At 40.2% G+C, this 23,847-nt stretch overlaps 2 protein-coding genes across 8 annotated transcripts in view; both read right to left on the bottom strand.

Annotated features, from left to right (window-relative positions):
• elapor2a (endosome-lysosome associated apoptosis and autophagy regulator family member 2a) overlaps positions 1 to 21,294 on the bottom strand; it is a 66,894-nt gene extending 45,600 nt beyond the window's left edge. For 3 of the 6 annotated variants that reach the window (XR_013798491.1, XR_013798492.1, XM_079620254.1), the window contains exons 1-12: positions 21,049 to 21,269; positions 16,462 to 16,582; positions 15,447 to 15,636; positions 14,502 to 14,649; positions 14,304 to 14,393; positions 13,108 to 13,213; positions 12,861 to 13,013; positions 11,722 to 11,810; positions 11,414 to 11,594; positions 11,165 to 11,293; positions 10,888 to 10,978; positions 10,586 to 10,688 (exon numbers count right to left, since the gene is read on the bottom strand). Coding sequence is in view for 4 of the 6 variants with exons in the window: in XM_079620254.1 (XP_079476380.1) it covers positions 10,586 to 10,688; positions 10,888 to 10,978; positions 11,165 to 11,293; positions 11,414 to 11,594; positions 11,722 to 11,810; positions 12,861 to 13,013; positions 13,108 to 13,213; positions 14,304 to 14,393; positions 14,502 to 14,649; positions 15,447 to 15,636; positions 16,462 to 16,582; positions 21,049 to 21,216 (1,569 nt within the window). In the remaining 2 variants the exon portion in view is untranslated. Of the gene's footprint in view, positions 1 to 10,585; positions 10,689 to 10,887; positions 10,979 to 11,164; positions 11,294 to 11,413; positions 11,595 to 11,721; positions 11,811 to 12,860; positions 13,014 to 13,107; positions 13,214 to 14,303; positions 14,394 to 14,501; positions 14,650 to 15,446; positions 15,637 to 16,461; positions 16,583 to 21,048 lie in introns of all 6 variants that reach the window. The other 3 variants (XM_079620253.1, XM_079620251.1, XM_079620252.1) reach the window with 2 other exon arrangements.
• Positions 21,295 to 21,635: 341 nt separating this feature from the next.
• Positions 21,636 to 23,780, bottom strand: tmem243a (transmembrane protein 243, mitochondrial a). Of its 2 annotated transcripts, XM_079621674.1 has the most exons (5): positions 23,615 to 23,770; positions 23,267 to 23,471; positions 22,971 to 23,021; positions 22,488 to 22,595; positions 21,674 to 22,389 (listed from the first exon to the last, which is right to left on the bottom strand). In XM_079621674.1, the coding sequence occupies exons 2-5, from the start codon at positions 23,363 to 23,365 to the stop codon at positions 22,267 to 22,269; spliced, it is 381 nt and encodes a 126-aa protein (XP_079477800.1). In that variant the 5' UTR covers positions 23,366 to 23,471; positions 23,615 to 23,770; the 3' UTR covers positions 21,674 to 22,266. The 2 variants fall into 2 exon arrangements, with proteins under 2 accessions (XP_079477799.1, XP_079477800.1); XM_079621673.1 differs by having other exon boundaries at positions 21,636 to 22,389; positions 23,267 to 23,780.
• Positions 23,781 to 23,847: the final 67 nt, after the last annotated feature.

The following is a 23,847-nucleotide window of genomic DNA, read 5'->3' as shown; positions in this document are numbered from 1 at the left end:
TCACATAATTGGGGTTATTTTATTAGGTAATTCTGGTGTTTGTGTTTTCATTGCAGGTTTACAACCTAACCCAACTAACTAACGTCACTAAAATATCCAACTGACAGGCTAACGTAGCGATAGCATGCAGGCTACCTAGTTTGTGGATGAGTATTGTGTATGTGTGTGCGCAATAAAAGCTCAAAGTGACTCGAGTTGTATCCGCCGTACTTGTCCTGAAACCCTTCCAGTGGGGAGTTTATTGAGCTATAGCAGGTAGCTTAGTAAAGAACTGGACAGTTGTAAACCGCGGTAGGAGCCGTGCTAGAGAATACACGGACTCCCGAGCGGAGGAGAGCCATTGTTGATGACCCGCGCCGGGATCGGAGATCAGATTCTGAAGCGGTCGTCAACAACACCACTACAACGGAAGAGCCGAAGTCAAGGGCTAACGGGACCGTTGTGGGCTGAATAACTTCCACAACCGTGAGTAAAACTGTGTGGATAATGATGACAGCCGCGGGCTGATATAGTGACTTTGTAAACAACGCCGCTACAAGCCATAACAGCTGGCAAAGACGTCTGTTCGCGGATGAACGATTCTTTTGAACGATTCGTTTGAACGATTCTTTTGGATGATTCTTTTGAACGAGTCATTTTGCTAAAAGGTGATTTTAGAGATTCTGTTCACTAGAAAAGGGGAAAAAGAAGAAGCAATAAAAAATAAAAAGACAAAATGGCAGATGACAAGCCAGATCTGGAGAGCTTAAAGCGGAAACGCTCAAATGCGCAACGAAACTTTACAACACGAATAAACCGCCTTAATGTTAGTGCTGGCCGTTTGCGTGAAGTTGAGTTGTCAGAAGAGTTAGCAAGACTGAAGGATGATTATGACAAACTTCTCGATGTCAGTAATGAATATGTTGATGCACTGAGCCAGATAGACCCTATGGGTGACGACAGTGAGTCACTGGATGCCCTGGCGAAGAGAGATGCCAGTGAGCAAAGGTTCCTTGAAACTGAGAGCAAGATCATGGAAATACTTTGGTCCAAGTATGCAGCGCCAGATATAGACGCTCTTGTAACACAGTTCAAGTCTGCTCTTGATCGGGCTGAGGCGCTCGGGAAAAGTAAGGTAGTGCCATGGACGCAGCAAGGGGTCGAAAGTGGTAAACTGGATAGGAAACTCCATGAACTCAGGGAGGTTGTGTACACTTGGAGAGACTATCGGCCACATGGAAAGGATAAATGGATGCTCCTTTTATCATTGAAAGAGGACAAGGAGCAACTGATGGATGAGTGGACATGCCGACGTGATAATGAGGTCATGAAGAGGAACAGTACAGAACAAAAAGATGATGTAGATGGAGGTGAGGAGGATGAGGACGTCGGAGGCGATGATGCGGTCGGTGGGCCTGTCACAACAGCTATCGACAACCTTACAGCCGCAGATAACATCACCTTTACCCAACCAGTAAGCATTGCTATTGCTACTCCACCTGTTGACACCTGGCCTGCTGTCATCAATCCGCCCACTGATAGGCAGGGAACGGTATATGGTACGAGCTCTCCTTCATTCATGTTATCTGATAGAGCAAGCATCTCTTCCTGTGCTGCTCAAGGTGCTACGGTCACTAGTCGACCTCAGAGCGGGTATGTAGCAGCTACCACACACGGTACACCCCAACAGACTTTACAGCCAAACCTGCAGTCAAGACGGTCTGATGGTGGGCTTGGTGTTAGTTTCGCCCAACCTCCAACCCATGCCAGCACGCCACAACTGATGAGTGTTCGTGCCGCTCCGCCTGTCAATCACAGCTTGGGACAAGGTAGTAGCACACCATATAACAACCCTGGTTCGTACGCTGGTGGGGATAACAGCTCTCAATGGGCCCGTCCAAAAATAAGACTCACACCTATAAGTTTGCCTAAGTTCTCTGGGGACAGGAGGGACTATTGGCGCTGGAAGGCTGAATGGGAGAGTATCCAGGCGCAAGCGGAACCAACGGGGTCGAGGGAATGCAAGAAACTTCACTTGCTAGACAGTATAGGTGAGTCTGTGAAAAGTGAACTCAGACTGTTGCGTTGCAGAGATGCAAATGATATCTTCAGGGAATTGGAGAACCGTTATGGTGACAAAGCACAAACGGCAGAAGAGATTGTGATGGAGCTTCAATCACGACCTGCTGTAAAGAACCACCAGCCACGAGAGACGTTAGAGTTAATCCTAGCGGTAGAGAGGGCAGCATTGGACCTCACGGACCTGGGGTGCGCAGACGCTGTACAGAATCAGCTGGTGATTCGGTCTTTGGAGAGTAAACTCCCTGATGTTATGAAAAGAGAGTGGCTTATGTGTGTGAGAAACCCTGTCAACAACGTGAATCCAGGAAACCGTTTCGACAGACTCTTGCTGTTCCTGGAAGACCAAAAGTCATTGCTCGTGAGGTTGGAGCAGTTGCTGCCCAGCAAGCCATGGCCTACTAATGTTCCTGAGAGGCCAAGCTACCGGGAGAAACCAGGTGACAGATGGAGAGAAAAGAAGTCGTTCACTAAGACTACGGCAAGTGAAGTCAAAAGAGACTCCAAGCAGTTACCATGTGCTGCGTGTGGTGATGAAGAACATGGAGGTAAACTGTTTCGCTGTAAAACTTTCAGGAAGGCCAGTCTGTCGGAGAAGAAATCTTTGGTAAAAAAGGCAAAAGCATGTACAAAGTGCCTGGATGTCCACGGGGTCGATGGTGGCTGCACTCCTAAGTTCCTCTGTCGTAAAGAGGAGTGTAAGAAAGGCGACACTCCAGTGGACCACCACTATTTCCTCTGCCCTAAGGCGTCAACAAAGAAGGATGCTGCTAAGAGGGAGAACAAAGAGGAAAAGAGGGGACCTCGTGGTCCGACAGAGGAGCAAGAGGCTGTGTTCGCCGAGTTGGGACTGACTCCCCACCAGTTGGAGGCTGTCCGCAGAGCCTGTACTAACAAGGCAACATCGACAGTGTGTTCTGGCAAGGGCCTGATAGAACAGAGTGGCTTGAAGGAACATCCAGTCCTCATGATGCTCGTACCTGTCACGACAAAGAGAGGAGACAGTCTTGGGGCCTTAGTCGATCTCGCTTCTGACACAAATTACATTACACACCAAGCTGCAGAAAGGCTCGGGCTGACAGGTGAACCAATCTCCCTCGTCGTGTTTGGTGTCGGCACAATGAAGGTGAAAGTTGATACAAAAAGGTATCTTGTGACAATAAAGGTGTGGACCTCACGAGGAACCCTGAAGTTTCACGAGATGATCTGCTACGGGATGGAAGACATCGCCAAAGTGGATCGTGTGGTGAGATCAGAGCGGCTAGAGCAGTTCTTCCCTGAAGCTAAGCCGGGAGAGCTGGCCCGCCCAGAGAAGATCGATCTATTGATTAGTACTCGAGAAGGTCGATTAGCTCCCCAAAGGCTGCAAAGGGTCGGCGACCTGGTGTTGTGGGATGGCCCTCTGGGCAAGATCGTGAGCGGTGTGCATCCAAACCTCTTCGAGGAAGTGGAGGTGACCACATGGCAGTCAGAGACGCACTTCGCTCACTCAATGAAGACGGTAGCCTTAAAAGTTGAAGAACACTTTGTGGGAAGGCCAGGAAGCCATTTGGAGCAAGAAGGCAGTGTAGGAGTTCGAACGACAGCAGTGTCCAATAAAGAGATCCTTGAGTGGCTAAAATGGGACAGCATCGGTGCTGCCTGTGACCCTACCTGTGGAGGGTGTCGCTGTGGAAAGTGCTCACCGGGAGGAAAGGAGATGTCCCTGGCTGATGAGAAAGAGCTGGAGATAATAAAGGCAGGTCTAACCTTCAGGGAGCGAGACGCCCACAGCGACCAGCCACACTGGGATGCGAAGTACCCCTGGAAGGAAAACCCAGCCTCTCTTCCCAACAACCGGAAAGCGGTGGAAGCAACGTTCCTGAGAGCTGAGAAGCGGCTCGTGAAAGACCCCCTGTGGAAAGAGGCTTACATGAGGCAAGTCCATGAGATGGTGGGGAGGGGAGCTGCTGTTAAGCTCACTAAGGACATGATGGACGGCTGGAAAGGTGCTGTGTGGTGGGTGAGCCACTTAACCGCTCCAAATCCACACTCAGTGACTACGCCGGTGCGCCTCGTCTGGAATAGCAGCCAGGAATTCAGGGGGGTGAGCATGAATAGTATTTTGCTCAAAGGCCCAGACGTCCTAAATCCCATCAGGGCGGTGCTCCTCAGATTCCGGGAAGGAAAACATGCAGCCATCGGGGACATCACCAAGATGTACAATTCGGTTTGGCTGGAGGAACAAGAGGTCCATGTGCATCGGTTCCTATGGAGAGACTCGCCGGAGGATGAGATTGAGGATTATGCTGTCGTGAGGGTGAACATGGGGGACAAACCAGCAGGGTGCATTGCACAGGTTGCCATGCGAGAGACCGCAAAGTTGCCCCAGTTCTCTGAGATGACGGAGGAAAGAAGAGTCATCGAGGAAGACTCCTACGTCGATGATCTCCTCACATCCCACGATGACCCACACTGTCTAGACAAGATCCAAGAGGGAGTAGAGAAAATACTGAAAGCAGGAGGCTTCTTCCTCAAGCCTTGGGTCCGGTCCGGTCAAAGTGGGAGGCGGGACGGGACAGTGTCCAAACCAATGACTCTGATATTGCCCAACCAGCTGAGTGAGGAAGATAACAAAGCCCTGGGGGTTGGTTACCTCGTGCAAGAGGACAGACTCTTTGTGATGGTCTCTATCAACTTCTCCAGAAGGAAGAAGAAAATGAGAACTGAGAATGACCTCACTGAAGAAGAAGTGGAGGTAAAGACACCAAACCCACTGACTCGTCGTGTTCTACTGAGCCAGATCGCTGGGCTGTATGACCCGATCGGTCTAGTAACACCTGTAAAACAGAAAGGAGTGATCCTTGTGAGAAGAGCCTTCCAGGAAGCTGGCAAGCTTACAAAAGACACCTGGGATGAACCTCTTTCTGACGAGCTCAGAGGAAAGGCAATTGAACTGTTCAAGGAGTACGCTCGTTTGAGTAGCATTAAGTTCCACAGAAGCCTCAAGCCCTCTGACTGGAGGGGTAAACCCTGGGGAATCACGTTTTCTGACGGGAGCTGTGAGTCCTATGGCGCTGTACTGTATTTACGGTGGGAGACGTCAAATGGCGTGGTCACCCGGCTGGTAGAGTCAAAGGCCAAGTTAACCCCCCTCAACCAAAAAGGTGACGCAGTCAAGGCTGAGGTATGTGGGGCTGTCTTTGCCACACGTCTAAAGGGATACGTATTGAAGCATGGACGGGTAGGCGTGGAGAAGTGGTACCACTTCATTGACAGTCAGACGGTGCTGGGGGCTATCCAGAGAGAGAGCTACGGATTCCAAACGTTCTTTGCGAACCGAGTCGGAGAGATTCAGAAGGCTGGACCCGTAACTGACTGGTGGTGGATACCAGGCGAGGTCAACATCGCTGATCTAGTCACGAGGGGGTGCTCTCCTGAATTGCTGGGTGAGAACTCTGTGTGGCAGGAAGGTCCTGAGTTCCTGTCTAGTCCAGTCGAGGATTGGCCCATGAAGTCCGCTTCAGAAGTGGCAGCTGATGCTAGGGAGGTGGTGAGTAAACTCCAGAGAAAGGCCTTTTCGGCAGTCCTCACCAGAGCTCAAGCCAAGAAGCAGTTGAACCCTGACAGTCCTGGTGGTAAAGATCCAATAGCTACAGATGGAGTTAGCGGGGTTTCAGCGTCCTCAGAAAATGGGATGAAACTGACCTTAGCTGAGACCAAAGAAACAGAGACACTGTGGGGAGCCATGCTCATAGACCAAGTGGAACCAACTAGGTGCAGTTCTCTAGTTAAGCTTTGTGGAGTAGTTGGTTATGTCCGCAGAGCTGTGAAGAAGTGGTTGGCCCGTGTAGGCAGGGCCTCTAAACCAGCAAAGTGGGAGGCAGTATTGACAGTAGAGGAACGCAAAGCTGCATTCCAAGACCTGTGCCTAGCCGCCCAGAAGGGAGTTACGTTTCCTGTGACGACGCTAAACAGACTCGTCGTCAGCAGGGATGAGGCTTCAGGGCTCCTAAAATGCCATGGTAGAGTCCAGGTCGTTACCCAGGGAGATACCGGTGTGCCCCTGATCCCCTACAATGCGTGGATTAGCACCCTTCTCACTCGAGAGGCTCATAAGGTTAACCACGAAGGTGTTGCTGGCACACTCCTCCGTGTGAGGTCTAAAGCATGGGTGGTACTGGGACCAAGGATTGCCAGAAAGGTCATTGACTCCTGTATGCACTGTCGAAAGACCAAAGCGAGAATGTGCAAACAGGTGATGAGTGAGCTTCCCCTCGAACGAACTGAACCAGCTGCACCTTTCGAGTTTACGACATTGGACCTTTTCGGACCATATGTTGTTAAAGATACGATAAGACGAAGAACAAAGATGAAAATCTGGGGTGTAGTGTTCAGTTGTATGGCTTCGAGAGCAGTACATGCTGACATTGTGGAAGATCTGTCGACGGAAGGATTCCTGAAAGCATACCAGCGCTTCACAGCTCTCAGGGGTCACCCAAGGAAGCTCTGGTCGGATCAAGGGACAAACTTTGTGGGCGCCAGGCCAGTATTACAGGAGCTTTATGAGTTCCTAAGTGGCATTGACAAGGATCAGGTCCAGAAGAAGGCAGCAGCTGTAGGAACCGACTGGATGTGGGTGTTTCACCCGGCGGACTCTCCCCACAGAAATGGGGCAGCTGAGGCAGCTGTCCGTGTTCTCAAGAGAGCGTTAAGCAGTGTTGGTAAAGAAGATAACCTGACAGCACTGGAGTTCCAGACCTTCCTGTACCTTGCTGCTAACCTGTCAAATGAGAGACCAATCGGTGCCAGAGCCCAGGTACAGGATGAGACCGTGGAAGTCATCACTCCCAACTCTCTTCTGCTTGGTCGAGCAGGACCCAGTGGGGACTCCCGAGGGTTTAAGTATCCAACTTACCCCGTCGTGCGGCTAAGAGCAATCCAGATCGAGGTTAACAAGTTCTGGAAGCGGTGGAGCCAGCTGGCAGGTCCGGGCCTCTACATCCGTCAGAAATGGCACGCGCCTGCTAGAAATGTTGCAGCGGGGGACCTGGTGTGGTTAGCTGATCAGAACGCGTTGAGGGGCCAGTTCAGGCTGGGTCGAGTCGTGGAGGTGTGTCCTGATGTGAAGGGCGTAGTACGAGATGTGAGAGTGAGAACATGTCGAAGCTGTCCAGTTGTCGGCGGACGGTTCAAGAAAAACCAAGGTATGGAGAACTATCCCTCCACCATCCTCCACAGGGACGTTAGGAGGTTGGTGGTTCTGCTTCCAGTGGAGGAGCAGTAAAGGATCCCCACCATGGTGTGTTTCGGTTGGTAAAGGATCCCCACCATGGTGTGTTTCGGTGAAGGATCGAGACTCTCCCCGCTACCATCCTTCCAAAGGCTGGTGGTGTGTTTCGGTAAAGGAGGTTGTAATGTCATCAAGGACAATGTGTATTGTTTATGGACATTTAAAGCTAACTTGAAGAGATAGTTATTCGTGTTGTGACATAGTACATTCATATCCAAGTATGCAATGTTATTTGCATGGTCATGGGGATAATTTGATATCTAGAAGTTTAACTGTTTTGGTTATGGTGGCCTACTTGGATTCTAGAATCAGTAGACCAAGTGGGAGGTGTAGAACTTTCCAGCAGGTATAACTAGTGTTAAATATAAATATATATTACAAGTGATGGATGTTTATGTTATTTTCTTACTAGGTTAAAGGTTTGTTTATTATTATTACTGGTCGCCAGGTTATTTTTCTAGGCTATTTGTCTGTGTATGCTTAATTAGTTAGTGCGCAGGCGCCTCCGCCTTTAGGTTTCAGTTTCATTTAGTTGATGTTCAGGACTGGTATGCCTTGCCGGTGAGTGACTATAAACTAGCATTGCTAGTATTTCAGATAAATAATTAATGTCACATAATTGGGGTTATTTTATTAGGTAATTCTGGTGTTTGTGTTTTCATTGCAGGTTTACAACCTAACCCAACTAACTAACGTCACTAAAATATCCAACTGACAGGCTAACGTAGCGATAGCATGCAGGCTACCTAGTTTGTGGATGAGTATTGTGTATGTGTGTGCGCAATAAAAGCTCAAAGTGACTCGAGTTGTATCCGCCGTACTTGTCCTGAAACCCTTCCAGTGGGGAGTTTATTGAGCTATAGCAGGTAGCTTAGTAAAGAACTGGACAATCAACATTAACTAAGATTAATAAATGCTGTAGAAGTATTGTTCTTTGGTTGTTCATGTAGACTAATGTAGTTACTAATGTTAAAAAAATTAAACATTGTAAAGTGTTACAAGTATTTTTTTTATCCTTTTTAGCATACATTTTAAAACATTCTAGCCAGATTCGTGAGAAATTGTAATCAATTGTATTAATTAATTATTTATAGCAAAATAGCAATAGTAAATCTAAGCTGTTACAATTTGAACCTAAACCTAATGTTATGTATATTTTACCTATTTATTTTGGCAAAAAGGGTAAATGTGTGGGGGAAATACAATTGTGTTACGGAATTAAGCTTTTTGTAAGCTTTCCTTGTTCTAGCTTGTACTATTCAGGACAATTTTTTAAACTTTGTATTATTAGCACTTCTCGTGATTATTGCCTCTTTAAGATCACTTGTTGCAATTCTCATTTGTAAGTCACCTTAGGATACATTGTTCTACGTTCTGACATACAACACAGAAGCGCAGAGCTTTTATGCACCGATTACAATTTTCTAGGCCGATTCCGATTTTTCATTGAGTTGACTTGCCGATTCCGATTTAAATTTTTGTAACTACTTTACAGCACACACAAATATTTATTTTCTATATATATTTTTTTTATAAAACACCATATACTTTTACCCAAAAGTCACTCTCGCTGTGCTCCTGCTCCTGCCCCGCATATTTTTTTCAGCGTGAATGTTAATCAATGAGTGCATTCACACCGGAAAAAAAATACGCGCCGCTCACGCTTGTGGTGTGAAACGGCCATAATTCACAAGGTTTCCTACATGTGCGTAACTTGTGATGCTGATGTTGGTCAATGTTCATCATCCGAGTGCATTTGACCAGCATATGATCGGCTGGTGACCGGAAGTCACCAGTCTGACATATGCCGATTTTTTGCCGATATATGCCGATTTATTTGTGTGTGCTGTAAAGTAGTTACAAAAATTTTAATCGGTGCATCTCTAGCTTTTACACTACGTACATTACTTTTTTATACCTGTGTGCACCAAACCCATCTTAAGTGTTTGCTGCCAAAAAAGCATTTTTTTTTGTTTCATCTGACCATAGAACCCGTCCCGTTTGAAGTTCCAGTAGTGTCAGGTACTTTTCAAACGTTCTATGGACAGAGGAACCAAAAAATAGCTTTTTTGGCAGCAAACACTTAAGATGGGTTTGGTGCACACAGGGATAAAAAAGTACCCCATGTGTAAAATGAAATACTCTGCTGTATCTTTAATGCTGTGGGCCTAATTTCCTGCCAGAGGTCCTGGACATCTTGTTCAGATACATGGCATCATGGATTGGATCAAATACCAACAGATAAAAAATCGAAACCTAACAGACTGTGCTAGAAATCTTATAACGGGCCATGTTTGGATCTTCCAACAGGACAGTGATCCAAAAACAAATATCAAAATCAAAACAAAAATGGGTCACTGAGCACAAAACCAAGATCTGCAATGGCCATCCCAGTCCCTGGCCGGAACCCTATAGAAAATGAGTGGGCTGAACTGAAGAGAAGCAGCGCCAACATGGATCTGGGAATCTGAGGAGATTCTGTATGGAGGAATGGTCTCTGATCTCTTGTCAGGTGTTCTCCAAACTCATCAGGCATTATAGGAGAAAACTCAGAGCTGTTATCTTGGCAAAAGGAGGTTGCAAAAAGTATTTAATAAAAGGGTGACAATAATTGTGGCCAACGTGTTTTGGAGAAAAACATTTATTTCATAATGTGATTTAGCCCCACTTTCAATTCTCTTGCTTCAATGAAAGGTTCGAATTTTGGCAATTTTTTTAATGAAAGATCAAAAGGATAAACAATGCAGATTTATTTTTTACAGCCAGTTTTGATCATATTTACCAGGGGTGCCATTAATTCTGACCATGACTGTATTCTCGTCGCTTGATAAACTTATGGTTGAGCCACTGTAGTCACTTGGACTATTTTAAACATTGTCTTCTTTACTGACTTTCTGGGCCAGTTTCAATAACATAGAAGCCTATGGAGGAGTGAGACAGCTTTCAGATTTAATCAAAAATATCTTAATTTGTGTTCCGAAGATGAACGAAAGTCTTACGGGGTTGAAACAACATGAGGAGGAGTAATTACTGACAGAATTTTAACTTTTGGGTGAACTAACCCTTTAAGGTTTTGTTTGATTCAGGTTGTACAGCATCATACGACTTCATTTCATACCAAGTCTTACAATACAAAACACCATGAAACTGTGTAGATGTCAAAATTACCATTCTTTAGATGTAAATTGTTTTTATGCACATTTAAAAGCAGATTAAAATGATCTATCAAAAAAAAAAGATCATAAACACACTTACCGTCATAAAGTAAAACTCACAGTCAGCTGAACAGCTAGTTTCAAACTCAAAAGTGATCCGTCCGTACTCACTGCCAGATGTTCCTTGAACAGACACGGGCAACCTGATAGAAACAATACAGGCTCATTATTACACAGAGAACCGAGGTTATGTAAGGAAACACTTCTTGTAATATCAACTCACACAGCAGAGGTACACCGTTTAAAGTTTTTAATGAGCTATAATGAACGTAACATGCTGTGGGCGGCACTTGAATAGTGTAGCTGCGAGTAGGAGGACAAGTAGCCTACTTGAAGACTCACTTGAATCCAGGCACTCTAAGAGTTAATATGTGATAATCATTATCCGAACGACCTGATCCTGATTGTAAGTGATCACCTGCTACTTCCCAACCTAAAAGACACAAAAAGTAGAGAAAAGATATGAAGGTATTATGCACAAATGTGAAGAACATATAGAATGTACAGAAAAGTCCATTTGTATTTATCAGTGACGCAACAGCGACATCTAGCAGAAAAAAATAAGCATTACAACCATATGCTGTGACATATCCCACAGCGTTCTTGTGTAATCTCTCACCATTCAAGCCATCGCAATTGTTGTTGGCCACGTTGAAGCAGGATGACTTCATGTTGGCAGGCAGCACGTTCCACCACTTGTACTCATACCCGAGGACAGGCTCCGTGCCAGCTGGACAAGACTGGCATGCTACAGATGCCACACAATCCATGTTTAATATCTTTGGCTATGTAATTAAAATGATGTGCATGCTTTTGATGATGATCATGTTTCATATGTCCTTCTTAAGATGTTTGGACGATTTATCACCTTTGACTCCATCAGAGTAAGTCCCGGGTGGGCAGGGAGAACAGGTGGCAGTGTGGTTGTTATAGAAACCGGGATTACAGGGTGGACACGGCTTACGCTGACCAGAAGGTGGCAGTTTCACTGCACCTGCAGCAGCCTCCAAACAAATCCGAGGCTCTAGCCACTCATACAGGACCCGAGTCTATGAGAAAGAGACATTTATGCATTCAATTATTTACTTTAAATATTAAGAAAAGAATAATTTCCATTTATTACACAGATAGTTGTTTTGTGCGTGCGTGTGTGTGCGTGCGTAAGTGTGTACGTACCTTTCCATCCTTATCACAGGTGCTGTAGGTCTGGATGTAGTCTTTCTTTGAGCATGGAGGTTTACTTTTGCACATGGCAGAACCTTCTGCTGTTAAAGATACAGAAGAATCATATCTCACATTACATCAAGGATGATAACTATAAATATATTGTTCTAAATATAAAAGAATAGTCCAAACCACAACTATAATGATAACGGCAGAGTTATATTATATTTATTGTTTCTCAATATCGTTGGCATAACTTTCAGAATGTCGAGCATTTAAAGCGGAAGACAACAATGCTACAATGCACGCTTGGAATAAACATAATATTGTATGCTGGTCTGGATACTAATATAGTTATCCATACTTGTGAGAACGGGCTTTAACACAAGCAAAACCATTCAAAGAGTTTTTCCTCATTCCGTGGTTATTACTCAGTCCACATTAGCTATGTGAATCTTTGGGTTTATAGCTAACGTATTCGATTTACAATTCATGTAGGTTTAATTCAAAAGTGATTTTTGTACAATCAGAATTTAATTTGATTCGATAAACAATTTGATTTCAATTCAATAAATATTTTTAATGCAAACAGAAATAATTAAATATTTGAATGTGCTTTAGACAACTAAAAAAAACATGAAGGTAAATTTGTCTAAACATGCTTTTGTGTTAGCAGAAGAAAAAATATTCATATGAATTTCACATAATATGATCACATAAAAATCAAATTTCTGATTGTACTATTCCTTTAAAAATCAAATGGCTCATTCTCTGCATAAATATGTGCATAAAAAATATAATATGCATTAATGTAGAGATCAGCTAATTTTAAAATATATATATTTTATCTTCTTTAGTAAAATATTTACTGTTTATTTTAAAAACATAATAACTATAAAAAACACTTTAAAAATACGTAAATTAAAATAAATAACAATTGTTTGAATACCCAGTGTATAACACACATTCATTCATATATATATATATATATATATATATATATATATATATATATATATATATACACACACACAATAATATTTTCAATTTATGTGTTTTTTTTTGTTTTTTTTAAGTCCTACCACAACCACATATATCTGCATTTTCTAGAAACCAGCCTATATGGTATTTAAATGCCTGTATGCACTTACAGGCGTAGTGTGTTTTTGTGTTGCAAGTTGTGCAGGAGCTGGCCCCTCGGCCAGAATATGTGTCCCGTGGACAGGGCACACAGGTGGAGGAGCCTGGAGTGCGACTGAAAGTCCCAGGCTTACATGGAAAACACTCTGAGGTGTACGCCACACCTGAGAGAGGAAAATTACGTCATACAATCTTTCAATAAGGAGCATTTTTCAAATTAAAATGAAAAACATGCACTCGTAGGTAGCGCACCCTCACCTTCTATCCGTATGTTCTTCAGGAGTATTGGTTTGACTGCTTTAGAGCCGAGTGTGACTCTAGTAGTTCTCCAGTACATGATATTAGTGCCAGAATTCAGGTTAACCTGATCATATGAGGAAGATATCATATACTGTGTAGATATTACTTAAATACAGTAAAGATTACTTATTTGGGCATTGAGTGTTTTTGAACAATGATAAAATTGCATACTGAAAATTACTACAGTATGTACAATAACGTAAACTTTTTATTTAGAAATTAATACTTTTTAGCAAGGATACATTAAATTGATTTAAAAAAATGACAAAGACTTTTACATTGTTACAAAAGATTTCCATTTCAAATATATGCTGTTACATGCTTTTAAACTTTCTATTGATCAAAGAATTAAACACTTCAATACAGTTTTGACAAGATATCTATATTGATAATAATAATAAATATGTCTTGAGCAGCAAATCAGCATTTTAGAATGCTTTCTGAAGGATCATGTGACTGAAGAATGATGCTGAAAAATTCTGCTTTGTGTATACAGAGATATATATATATATATACACACATACACACTACATACACACACAGTGCTGGGTAGACTACTTACAAATTGTAATCCGGTACTGATTCAAAATTACATCACAAAAATTGTAGTTAGTAACGTAATCCGTTACATTACATTACACATTTACGGTAATATAATCTGACTACTTTTAGATTACTTTTGACCGAACTCATTTATCACATTGATTTGAATAGGATAATCTTAGGTACCATAATGATAAAAAAATATAAAGAGAAAAAAAATATATTTAATTCTTTGTTAACAACATGAAGTGGATTATATATTACATTATGTCAGGGTTTCACTGGAGTTCATGATGGAACTACAGGGGGTTTGTGAGTTTAATGAAAGTTATTAAGTAATTAAACCATAATTTTTTTAATTAAATAATTAAAAAATGTAAAAACAAATCAAAATAAAACATTTACAGAAAGAAAAAATCTTTGTTTACCTGCATGTCATGTGACCATTAACCAACATTAGAGAATCGTGAACTTAAAATGTATATACTGTACACATATATATTTATTATTGACCGAACTTATTAACTTAAAATCGCAGGTGTACTTCAAGTAAATATATTAGGTCAAAGAGGTTCAGCTGGCAAAAAAGTTGTGGTGAGTTTCGGACTTACACTATGTGTTCCCCACTCTCCATGAGTAGTCAATTTGATCCATTTTTTATTTGAATCCTGGTCCATCTCTTGACACTGGTCGTTCTGAATCTGTCCAAAAATATTTTTATTTGAACAATACAGAATAGCTGCTTTTGATGTCTTAAAATATCTTTCAAACAAACATGTCTCCACAGTAGTAATGGAATCCAAACTTACAAAGAATTCAAAGATGATGCTGTTATCCACATACTGGTAGTCAAAGGACACTGACCCCGGCTTCTTTAAGTGAACAGTGTAGATCAGAGACACGGTACACTCATCCCTGTTGGACTCCAGATACGAGCCCTGAGCAACCCACTTTGCACTAAAAGCATACAAATACACAAGGCACACACACAACGGTGACTAGTCTTCAGATGCATAACGGGATTTTTTATTTTTTATTTTATTGTTTCATCTCTCTGGAAGTGTGTGCATGCCTGCACAAATAAGTCTTAGTGTATGCTTTAATCTGAACGTGTGCTGATTTAATATTAAATAAATGAAATAAAGGGATACAAATAAAGGGGCAAAAATCAAATGCTTTGATGAGAACCAAAAAATGAGAACTTTGATTGGGAACAGTCATTTTAGACACATCTGACTAGCTATTAATACAACTGAAAATAATATGCATATCCTACATTATGTATGTGCATTAGGATTTTAGTATTACTCTATTTAGTGTTCCACCAATGAAGATAATGCATTCTTCTCAATACCTTTTAAACACACCAAATATAGAAAGCAAAAATGGTATATCTCCTTTTTATTATTTCTTAACTTAGAATTAACCTTGTTCTGTCTCTTATTTGCTCCATGGTCCTTTTTATTTACAAGAGAGATGGAATTATTATACTTAAGGACTATAAATACATAAATGTGATATTTCAAATGGTATCTGAAATTGTGTGATGCATTTTGTTTATGTGGAGAAAATCTAAATAAAGTGAGGAAAAAAGTAAAGAAAGAAAGAACAAGCATTTCAATATGTTCCACACCGAATTTCCGCATTAATATGAAATATACTACAACGAAAAGAAAAAAAGAATTGGAGAAGTCCAATTAAACAAATGAAGAAGATTTATAAAAGATTGTTTTGAAGACCTCAAAGTAACTCACCTCCTGCAGGTGGATGCATGCTGTCGGTTGGGTGAGTCATTAGGGGAGGTTGCTAGGCTGCTGAATCCGGAAGGGATGTTGTCCCACTCATCGAAACGTAGGCCGCTGCCCAGGGAGTAAGTGCCAGCCGCACACTTTATGCACTCCTGAGCAGACATCTCTAGAAACTCCCCCGCCTTGCACGAGAATGCTGACAGACAAGGATGTAAACAAATGTACAATACAGTTTAATGAGATGTCATTGGGAAAATAAATTGACCAGAGCGATCACCAAATCCAAGTATTTAGTAAGGCAGTGTACCATGTCTATGTGTAAAATGATCTAATATCCAGACATTTGATGAACAACAATAAATTAGCAAACAAAACAAATAAATAAATAAAATCTGCTTTTTTTACCAAGATGCCAGCATCTTTGGCCATTTTAAACAAACAAATAAATCTAAACAAACAAACATTACTCTGGAAAATTAACTAATATCATATAGTTGCATATCAACTGCAGAGTGATTATCAATTTACAATAAATTACTTTTCATTGAATTAATTTCCAATTGAGAAAGAATATTCAGCAAGAAATAAAGTAGTGGGCGAGACACATTTTTACACAGGAATCTCATTGAAAATTGTGACAAATTGTTTTTATTGGTTATATTTATTAATAAAGTAAAAAGGGTCAATTTTGATTTCAGCATGCCTTTTGCTGGGTTCTTCCAAACTACTCGACTAAAACTGAATACATTGACCGAGGACTTTGTAAAGTTTGGGGAATCATTATTCAGGGTCAATGAACATTCTATCTAAGAGGAACTTCCTCTGGGCTGATAAGGGGTGACAAAAACAGTTTAAACGCACACACTCATGCCATTCAAAATGCAGTGAATCACATTAGTGTACACATTCAAGTATGAACATCCAAATAAACATAAATTTCCATTTCCGAAAGACCCATCTGAGTCACAACCCTCCCAGAAATTAAACATCCATCTCTGACTAACACACTGAGTGAACTCACTGCAGTCGGTGCCCTTCACAGGGTCTGGCAGTCCTGTACACTCTCCTGGATTCAGAGGGATGGCCACCCTCCATCTGGACCCGGTGCTGTTACACTCCGTGTACTGAAAGTAGTAGTCCGTCTGTGAAAACAAACAACACGTCTAAATTTAGCAAGGATCTTGACAATGCTTGTGTTTGTGGGTGTGTGAAGTTAGACTGTAAAAGAGTAAAGCACATGGACACTTGAGTATTGTGTGGACAATGCAGAGGAGGTCGTAACAAATGCATGAGTCATCTGTCCTGAGTCTGCTGTGGCTGCACCCTTTCCTTTCCACAAATCAGCATCACTGGCGTTTAATGTTTGAACAAATTCTCATCACATCTACAGTATGCAATGACCTACAGAACAAGCATGTTGAATTAAACTCAAACAACACAAGAGAAAAATATTCTGGACAAACTGCAAATTCTCATTTCTGAACAAATTGAACAAACCGGGACGTTTTGGAGCGAACTGACATATGTCATTGGTGAAAGAACTGGGACGACATTTTCGTTAACAGATTTGGACATCGTGTTTTGTGAATTTGCACAGATATAATTTGTGAATAAACTGCGACTTCTGGCTCCCGAACAAATTGAACAACATTTTTGCCATCATTAAAACAAACTCAGACACAACTCATTCCTGAATGAAAAGAGATATTTTGTTCTTTCTAGTAGATTAGTAGGCACACAAATGTTAAATGTGCATAAAGGATAAAATTACTTGTTTCAGTGATTGAATGACTTATAATACACAAAAATACACTCACATACCCTTGTACCTGGCTACACAAGCACAACCTGCAGAAACTCCTCAGATTCAAAAGAGTGACTGGGATGAATAAAAAAAAAAGAGCCAATAATCAGCATCTTACAGCAAGAGTCTACTTAAAACACAGAATAATGGGTTTGAAGGAAAACAAGAAAGGTGAAGTTACTTTTTTAACCTCAGACGGTCTTCGGTCATTTATGACCGGAAAATTTTCTGTTTTGAATTTCTAAAAATCACAGCTTCATCGGAATGTTATGAAACTTGGTGACTTTTATGGCATTAGGTATGTGAATACAAAAAAAAATTGAGGTCATGATCCAAGCATGTTAAGTGGTCGTGAAAAAAATAGTCACACTTGTGGTCTTCGGTCAAAAATGACCGACCCATAGGAAATGAATGGGAAATTTACAAAAATTCAAAAATTCTCCGCATTTTTGTGTGTACAATCCGATTTGTGGATTGTACACACAAAAATGCGGAGAATTTTTGAATTTTTCTATGACCTTTTCTATGACCTCATTTTTTTTATGACCACTTAACATGCTCGGATCATGACCTCAATTTTGGCTGTGATTTTTAAAAATTCAAAACATATTTTTTGTAATTTTTAAAAATCACAGCCAAAATTGAGGTCATGATCCGAGCATGTTAAGTGGTCATAAAAAAAATAGTTACACTTGTGGTCTTTGGTCAAAAATGACCCCCATAGGAAATGAATGGGAAATTGACAAAAACACAAAAATTCACCCAAAATTTTTTTTTTACATTTTTTTTAAGTACACAGCATTAAAGGGGTGACGCTCTAAAAAACATCTAGAAAAAAAAAAAAAAAAAAAATTCATTATTTTTTTTATTTTTTTTATATATATTAAAAAAATATATATTTATATTTATATTAAACATCATTATATCACTAAGCCATGATGACATATTAGGTGGATTGTGTGATTTCCACTCTAGGATAATTTTTCTAGGCTTTCTAACACAATGTTTAGGTTTGACTAATCATAATGCAAAAACTAACACTTTAAATCACTATTTCTAAAAAAAAAAAAAAAAAAAACTTGATAAGAAATAGTTTTTGAGATTGTTTAAATATATATTCAAATCCACAAAAAAAAAAAAAAAAGTAAATGTGTCCATTAAACAGCTGGGGAAGTCACATGCCTCTCCATAGAGTGCTGTTTATGCCATCTAGTGGTTACAACATGGTTCTACGCTTTCTCTCCATACTCTCACCAGATGGCGCTAATCTGCTTCAACCATTTTTTTTTTGAAGGCCTAGACTCTATATTAAACTAAAATACTGCATTAAAAAAAAAAAAAAAAAAAAAAATGTGTATTATTTTCAATGGCAAAAATAGACCATAAATATTGCATAAATATTAATAAATTCAATCAAATTCTCTCAAAATACAAAATTAAAAAGAAAAAATATTATAGAACAAAAATAAATTGCATTGGTTTTACTGGGATGGAGGAAATTGAATTTTTAGGTGTCCGGTCACTTCTGACCGGGAAGGCCCAGGAGGTGACTCCGAAACGAAGACCGTCTGAGGGTTAAATCTTTAAAATACTTTGCTAAAACTCAGCTTAGACCAATTATAGTATAAATAAGAAAAGATAGGCCTATTCGTAGGTTAATAACGAACCCAAAAAGTGTTGCACATTAATATACTGATTTATTGTTTTTGATAAGATGTGACCATTTTGTTCAGCCAAACCAATGAATCATCTTGTTACCACCACATTCCTACAGGTCCTCCAGCACAGAGTGAGTGATTGGGAAGGAAAGACTTGCCATCAGGAGGAAGCTGATAATAAAACCCTGTGGGTCAACATACAGTAGTGCAGACACTGAAAACAGGATCTAGTCTCTGATATTACACACATTACCATACAAAACCCGTACAAGCCATATGCATATAATCAGCCTATTGTGCTCCACATGACAGTAGCCTAATAGGCTATATATCTATATACATTTATATTAATAATGTGCAACTGATGATGATGAGTATGAGAAAATGCAAAAAATCATCTTTTCTGCTTATAGTTTATCACAAAAGAGTAATATTTCGGTGCTTATGCAATTAAGGTTACTGGTAATCAGATCTGGTCTAATGAGGAATCAAATGTGTTACCCCACACTTCCCAATGCCTGTAATTCCCCTATAAGCAATTAAGTACATTATTGAATAACAGATATAATAATTTGTCTTACATCCACATTGAATAAGGATATACACACGTTTAATGTGTCTTTGCGGGAACTGTGTACAATTAGCCTACCTTCTCATTTTTATAAATGCATTTAAGCCAAACACGCCCAATTCTGCGATAATGTTTCGTATTCATAGACAAGAACTGCAGTCAATCATTTGGTTTATGGGACACATAAAGATCTTAACAGTAATTTTTTCCATGGAATAAGGCCAGACGAGTTGCTGAGCTCTCTGTGAAAGCGGTTTGAGGTTTGCTATTCTTAGCATCATATCACCAGGCTCTTGAGATGGGCACGCAGGGCTGATCATCTTAGCTTAGCACTCCACTGTATAATTGTTCATCCATCAGCACAACACTTTTATCATAAGAGATAAAACACATACTCTGGCTAGATTCTTCTAACACATCATTTCAGAGATGAGATATATTTAAAATGGGATGCCCATCCCAAAATACGCAATCTGACACCAATCAATATACCTAGACAAAAAGCATATCAGCTTCTAAATCAATATTTAGGCTGAAAAGTTCAAGTAAACATACATTAGTAGGCTATCAAACACACAAAAGACATAAGAATAATCTGATATCCTAAATTGTTGAGCACTTAAATGACTCTAATCTGACTGTACACATTTATGGCAATGCAGTTTGTTCACCACCGCGAAAACAAACAACATTAAAATCCAACAATTAACAGGCCCAAATTACACATGATCATGCATCTGTGGAAAATTACCATAGCGATAGCTAAAATTACCATTATGAATAACAAATAAAGATCCATATTAAGCATGCACATTTTGTATTTTTAAAAGATATGCTGTAAAACCAAAAAGACATTCTGCTTCAAATAAAACCAAGTATTATTTAAGGGGGAAAAAAACACTAATCATATAAAAAATAATTTAGACAACAAAAAAGCCCTCATTTTGGTCATATCCTCAGCAGAAAATTACCAGAATATACCAAAAGTGTCACACAAATAAGTTGTTAATAGAACACCAACATACACATGGATATAGATTAATGAGAAACCCAGTGAAGATTCAACTTAATGCTCCAATAGGCTATATCAAAAAAGCTTCAATGTGAGCTCTAAAAATGCCTCAAATATCTAATATGAAGGAACTTCAAAAGCCCTTTCTCTCATGACAGGATAATGAGAGGAACCATTCCAAGAACTTCTAAAGACATTATTCAAGGCTCTGCCTGTCAGTGTGACTTTTCCATGACAGATGAAATCGAATTAAACTACTACCACTGAGCATTTAAATGTTTCCCTTTTCATGTAAACAAAACCGCCTAGTTCTGATTGGTTACGGCCATTCAATCTGTGTATCTGATGATGCACCTGTTACTTTGTTTAAAAATGTGTGATAATACATATCTTGCTGCACATAGGCTATCAGTAAAGAGACTGATCCCAAAAGTACAAATGCCAAACAACCACGAATGCTTTAAAAAACCCACAGACGTGCAAAAATAGATCCATGATGAACCGGACAAATTGATAAAACGCAAATGTACGCCATAAGTATTGCAAAAACATGAGTCTCTCACCTCTGTACACTGACGCAGTTGAGCGGAAGACCCCGTGGACGAGTTCAGGATTAAAACACAACATAACCATGCTGTACAGTTCAGTTTAAAACGCCTTCGGTGGTGGACGATGTTTTTCCTCGTGCGCTCCATCGCTTGCTGAACGGAATGACGGGACAGTCCCATCATATCAGATAGCGACGTCAACAGATAACGTCATCTGACGGAGCCGGTTTGAAGTCTTAGAAATGACGTCACACATGTGTTAAATTAGACCCAAACGAGTAGCCTACAAATAGTAGCCTAGGCTACATTTCTACTCACCTGTTGTATGCAGCATAGGCTACTTTGAGGGTGACCATCACATTCATTGTATAATTCGCACACCGTATAAATACATTAATAAAAAATCTGTTATAATAGGCCTACTCTGATAACAAGATGAATATTCAACAAGTTACTTTTACATTCACTAAAATTCATTAAAAGAGTTTGCTATTGTTATCTGCACACCGCTAGATGGCAGTCGTTTTAAAGAAATTGGTGCTCTGTAATGTGGAATATGCTGCATCTAAAATGATTTTAAACGGCATTTTCTAATAATTATTGTATAAATATGCTATTTCCATGATCTTATAGACTATTAGTAGACTATTAACCTCACATTAATAACTTGTCACAGCACCTAAAATATATACTTTTTCTTAAACGATCAAATAATTATTTACTTTAAATCCCGATGTTAAATTTTTTTTGGATCTAAATAATATTATTGCATGCTAACTTGGTTTGATGGTTCATAGTGTTTTTTGCATAATCATTCAACAGTTGATCTTCTTGAAGAGCAAAACCAGACTCATGTCATCATGGTCTCCAACCCACAAAACATTTAACTTCCATGGTACATGTGTAGCCTACTATATTTTATTCATTGTCAGGGCTCCGTCCTTTAGTACCACCAGCATTGTTCACAGAACAAAAATCACAATATTTTATACAAGTAACTACTGAAAAACTGCAGCATTTAGCATGACAGCAACAGAAAATAATGAACACAAATATTCAGCATAAACACAAGGTAGACCGTTCAAATAAACTGATAGATAGACCACCTATGTATGTACACAATCAAAACTATCCCTTCTGACAGATAAACTACCTTTTTTATATTAATTTTACAACTATTGTGCTTGAGAGAATTAAGGTGGTGCTCAGTATGAGTGGTGTGCCTGAATCATGTCATCTTCCAACATCATGGAAGTACAGATTGGCACACAGACAGAGAATGATAATGAGACCAGTGGAATAATAAATCAGACCACGGAACTTTGCATCCAGATCACCTTGACGATACCAGAAAATCTGCAACAAACAGAGACACTTATTTTTAATAAATTATATACACATTCATTTGTACTAAAGTGCTGTAGTACACACACACAAACACTGTATAAACTTACCAGCACTAATACAGAGGAACAGATCATGATGATGCAGACAACAAAGAAGATATTTAATGCTGTTGTTGGAGGAGGAGTAGGGAAGACAAATGAACTGATGACAGTTACCTGAAAAAGAGGAAAAATAGAGAACAACTAGCAGTTTAAGTGATCAGTAATCAGTCATATTGCAGATATATGTAGGGCCAACACCACAAAAACATTTAAAAATAAATAAAAGTTTTCTGTGATGGGGCAGAAGGTCGAATACAGTTTGTATAAAATCCATTAAGTCTATGGAAAGTCCACATAAGAGAGTGTGAGTGTTTGGCCGGTCTTCACTCTCTGACACCACTTTAACAAGGGCTAGTTTTAGGGTTAAGCACTTTGTGAAGGTTAAGGCAAGGGATTGCATGAATGTCCTCACAAAGATAGCCATACAAACGTGTGTGTGTGTGTGTGTGTGTGTGTGTGTGTGTGTGTGTGGGTGTCACCAATACTCACTAGGACTATCAGAGAAGCGAGTCCACCAAAAGCCAGGTTAAGAACTGTGTGCTTAAAGAAAACAAAAGTTGACATGAACAAATACAGGCGCTTAAATTGTCAATTTAACAACTTTATTTTTACTACATCTTTCCGTAGGCCGATCCAAGTTAATATTGTGCATGCTCATTTATCCCTTTAATCTGCTTTGTAACACCTGCTCATGATTGTCTGACTTAAGTAAACAATAAAAACCTATCTTTTATAAAATGTAAAAAAAAAAACGTTTAAAAAAAAAGTAACGCTGCTTCTCTCACCCGCGTTAAAGTCTCTCCAAACAGCGTGTTGTCCGCGCCATTGGTGCGTGTGCTGAAGTCTTCCATGTTGCTGGTGGGACTGAGAGGGATTCTGGTCATGAGGAGCGGATCATCTCTGAACCACCCAACCTCCTGCACTCATGATCAGTGCCTGAAAGGCCTTTCTCATTTCCCCAGATGCAGAACATTCACTCATGCCTCTGGCCTGAGCCGCACAAAGGGAGTTATTTTACATATATTTGATCTTTTAATGGGACATAGGAAAACATTGTTAGAGGAAATGGTCATGAGGTTATTTTGTCATGGGAAATTACAGAGGAAAATGTGATGGGTAACTGGCAAATCTACCATTTTAATTCATAAAGTGAAAATGGCAATTAGTATGAATGAAATAGACGGGGCTTAGTGGCCCAGATGGGTTCTCTAATTTAGGAGTGTCCAAACTAATTCCTTGAGGGTCACTGTCCTGCAGAGTTTAGCTGCAACATGCCTCAACACACCTGCGACCTTGATTAAGGTTCAGGTGTGTTTAATTGGGGTTGGAGCTGAACTCCAGGAGCAAGATTGGACACCCCTGCTCT

The sequence above is a fragment of the Phoxinus phoxinus genome (assembly GCF_949152265.1).
Source record: "Phoxinus phoxinus genome assembly, chromosome: 8".
Lineage (NCBI taxonomy): Eukaryota > Metazoa > Chordata > Actinopteri > Cypriniformes > Leuciscidae > Phoxinus > Phoxinus phoxinus.
Note: the sequence above shows the minus strand (reverse complement) of the source record. Positions and strands in the feature narration are given on the sequence as shown.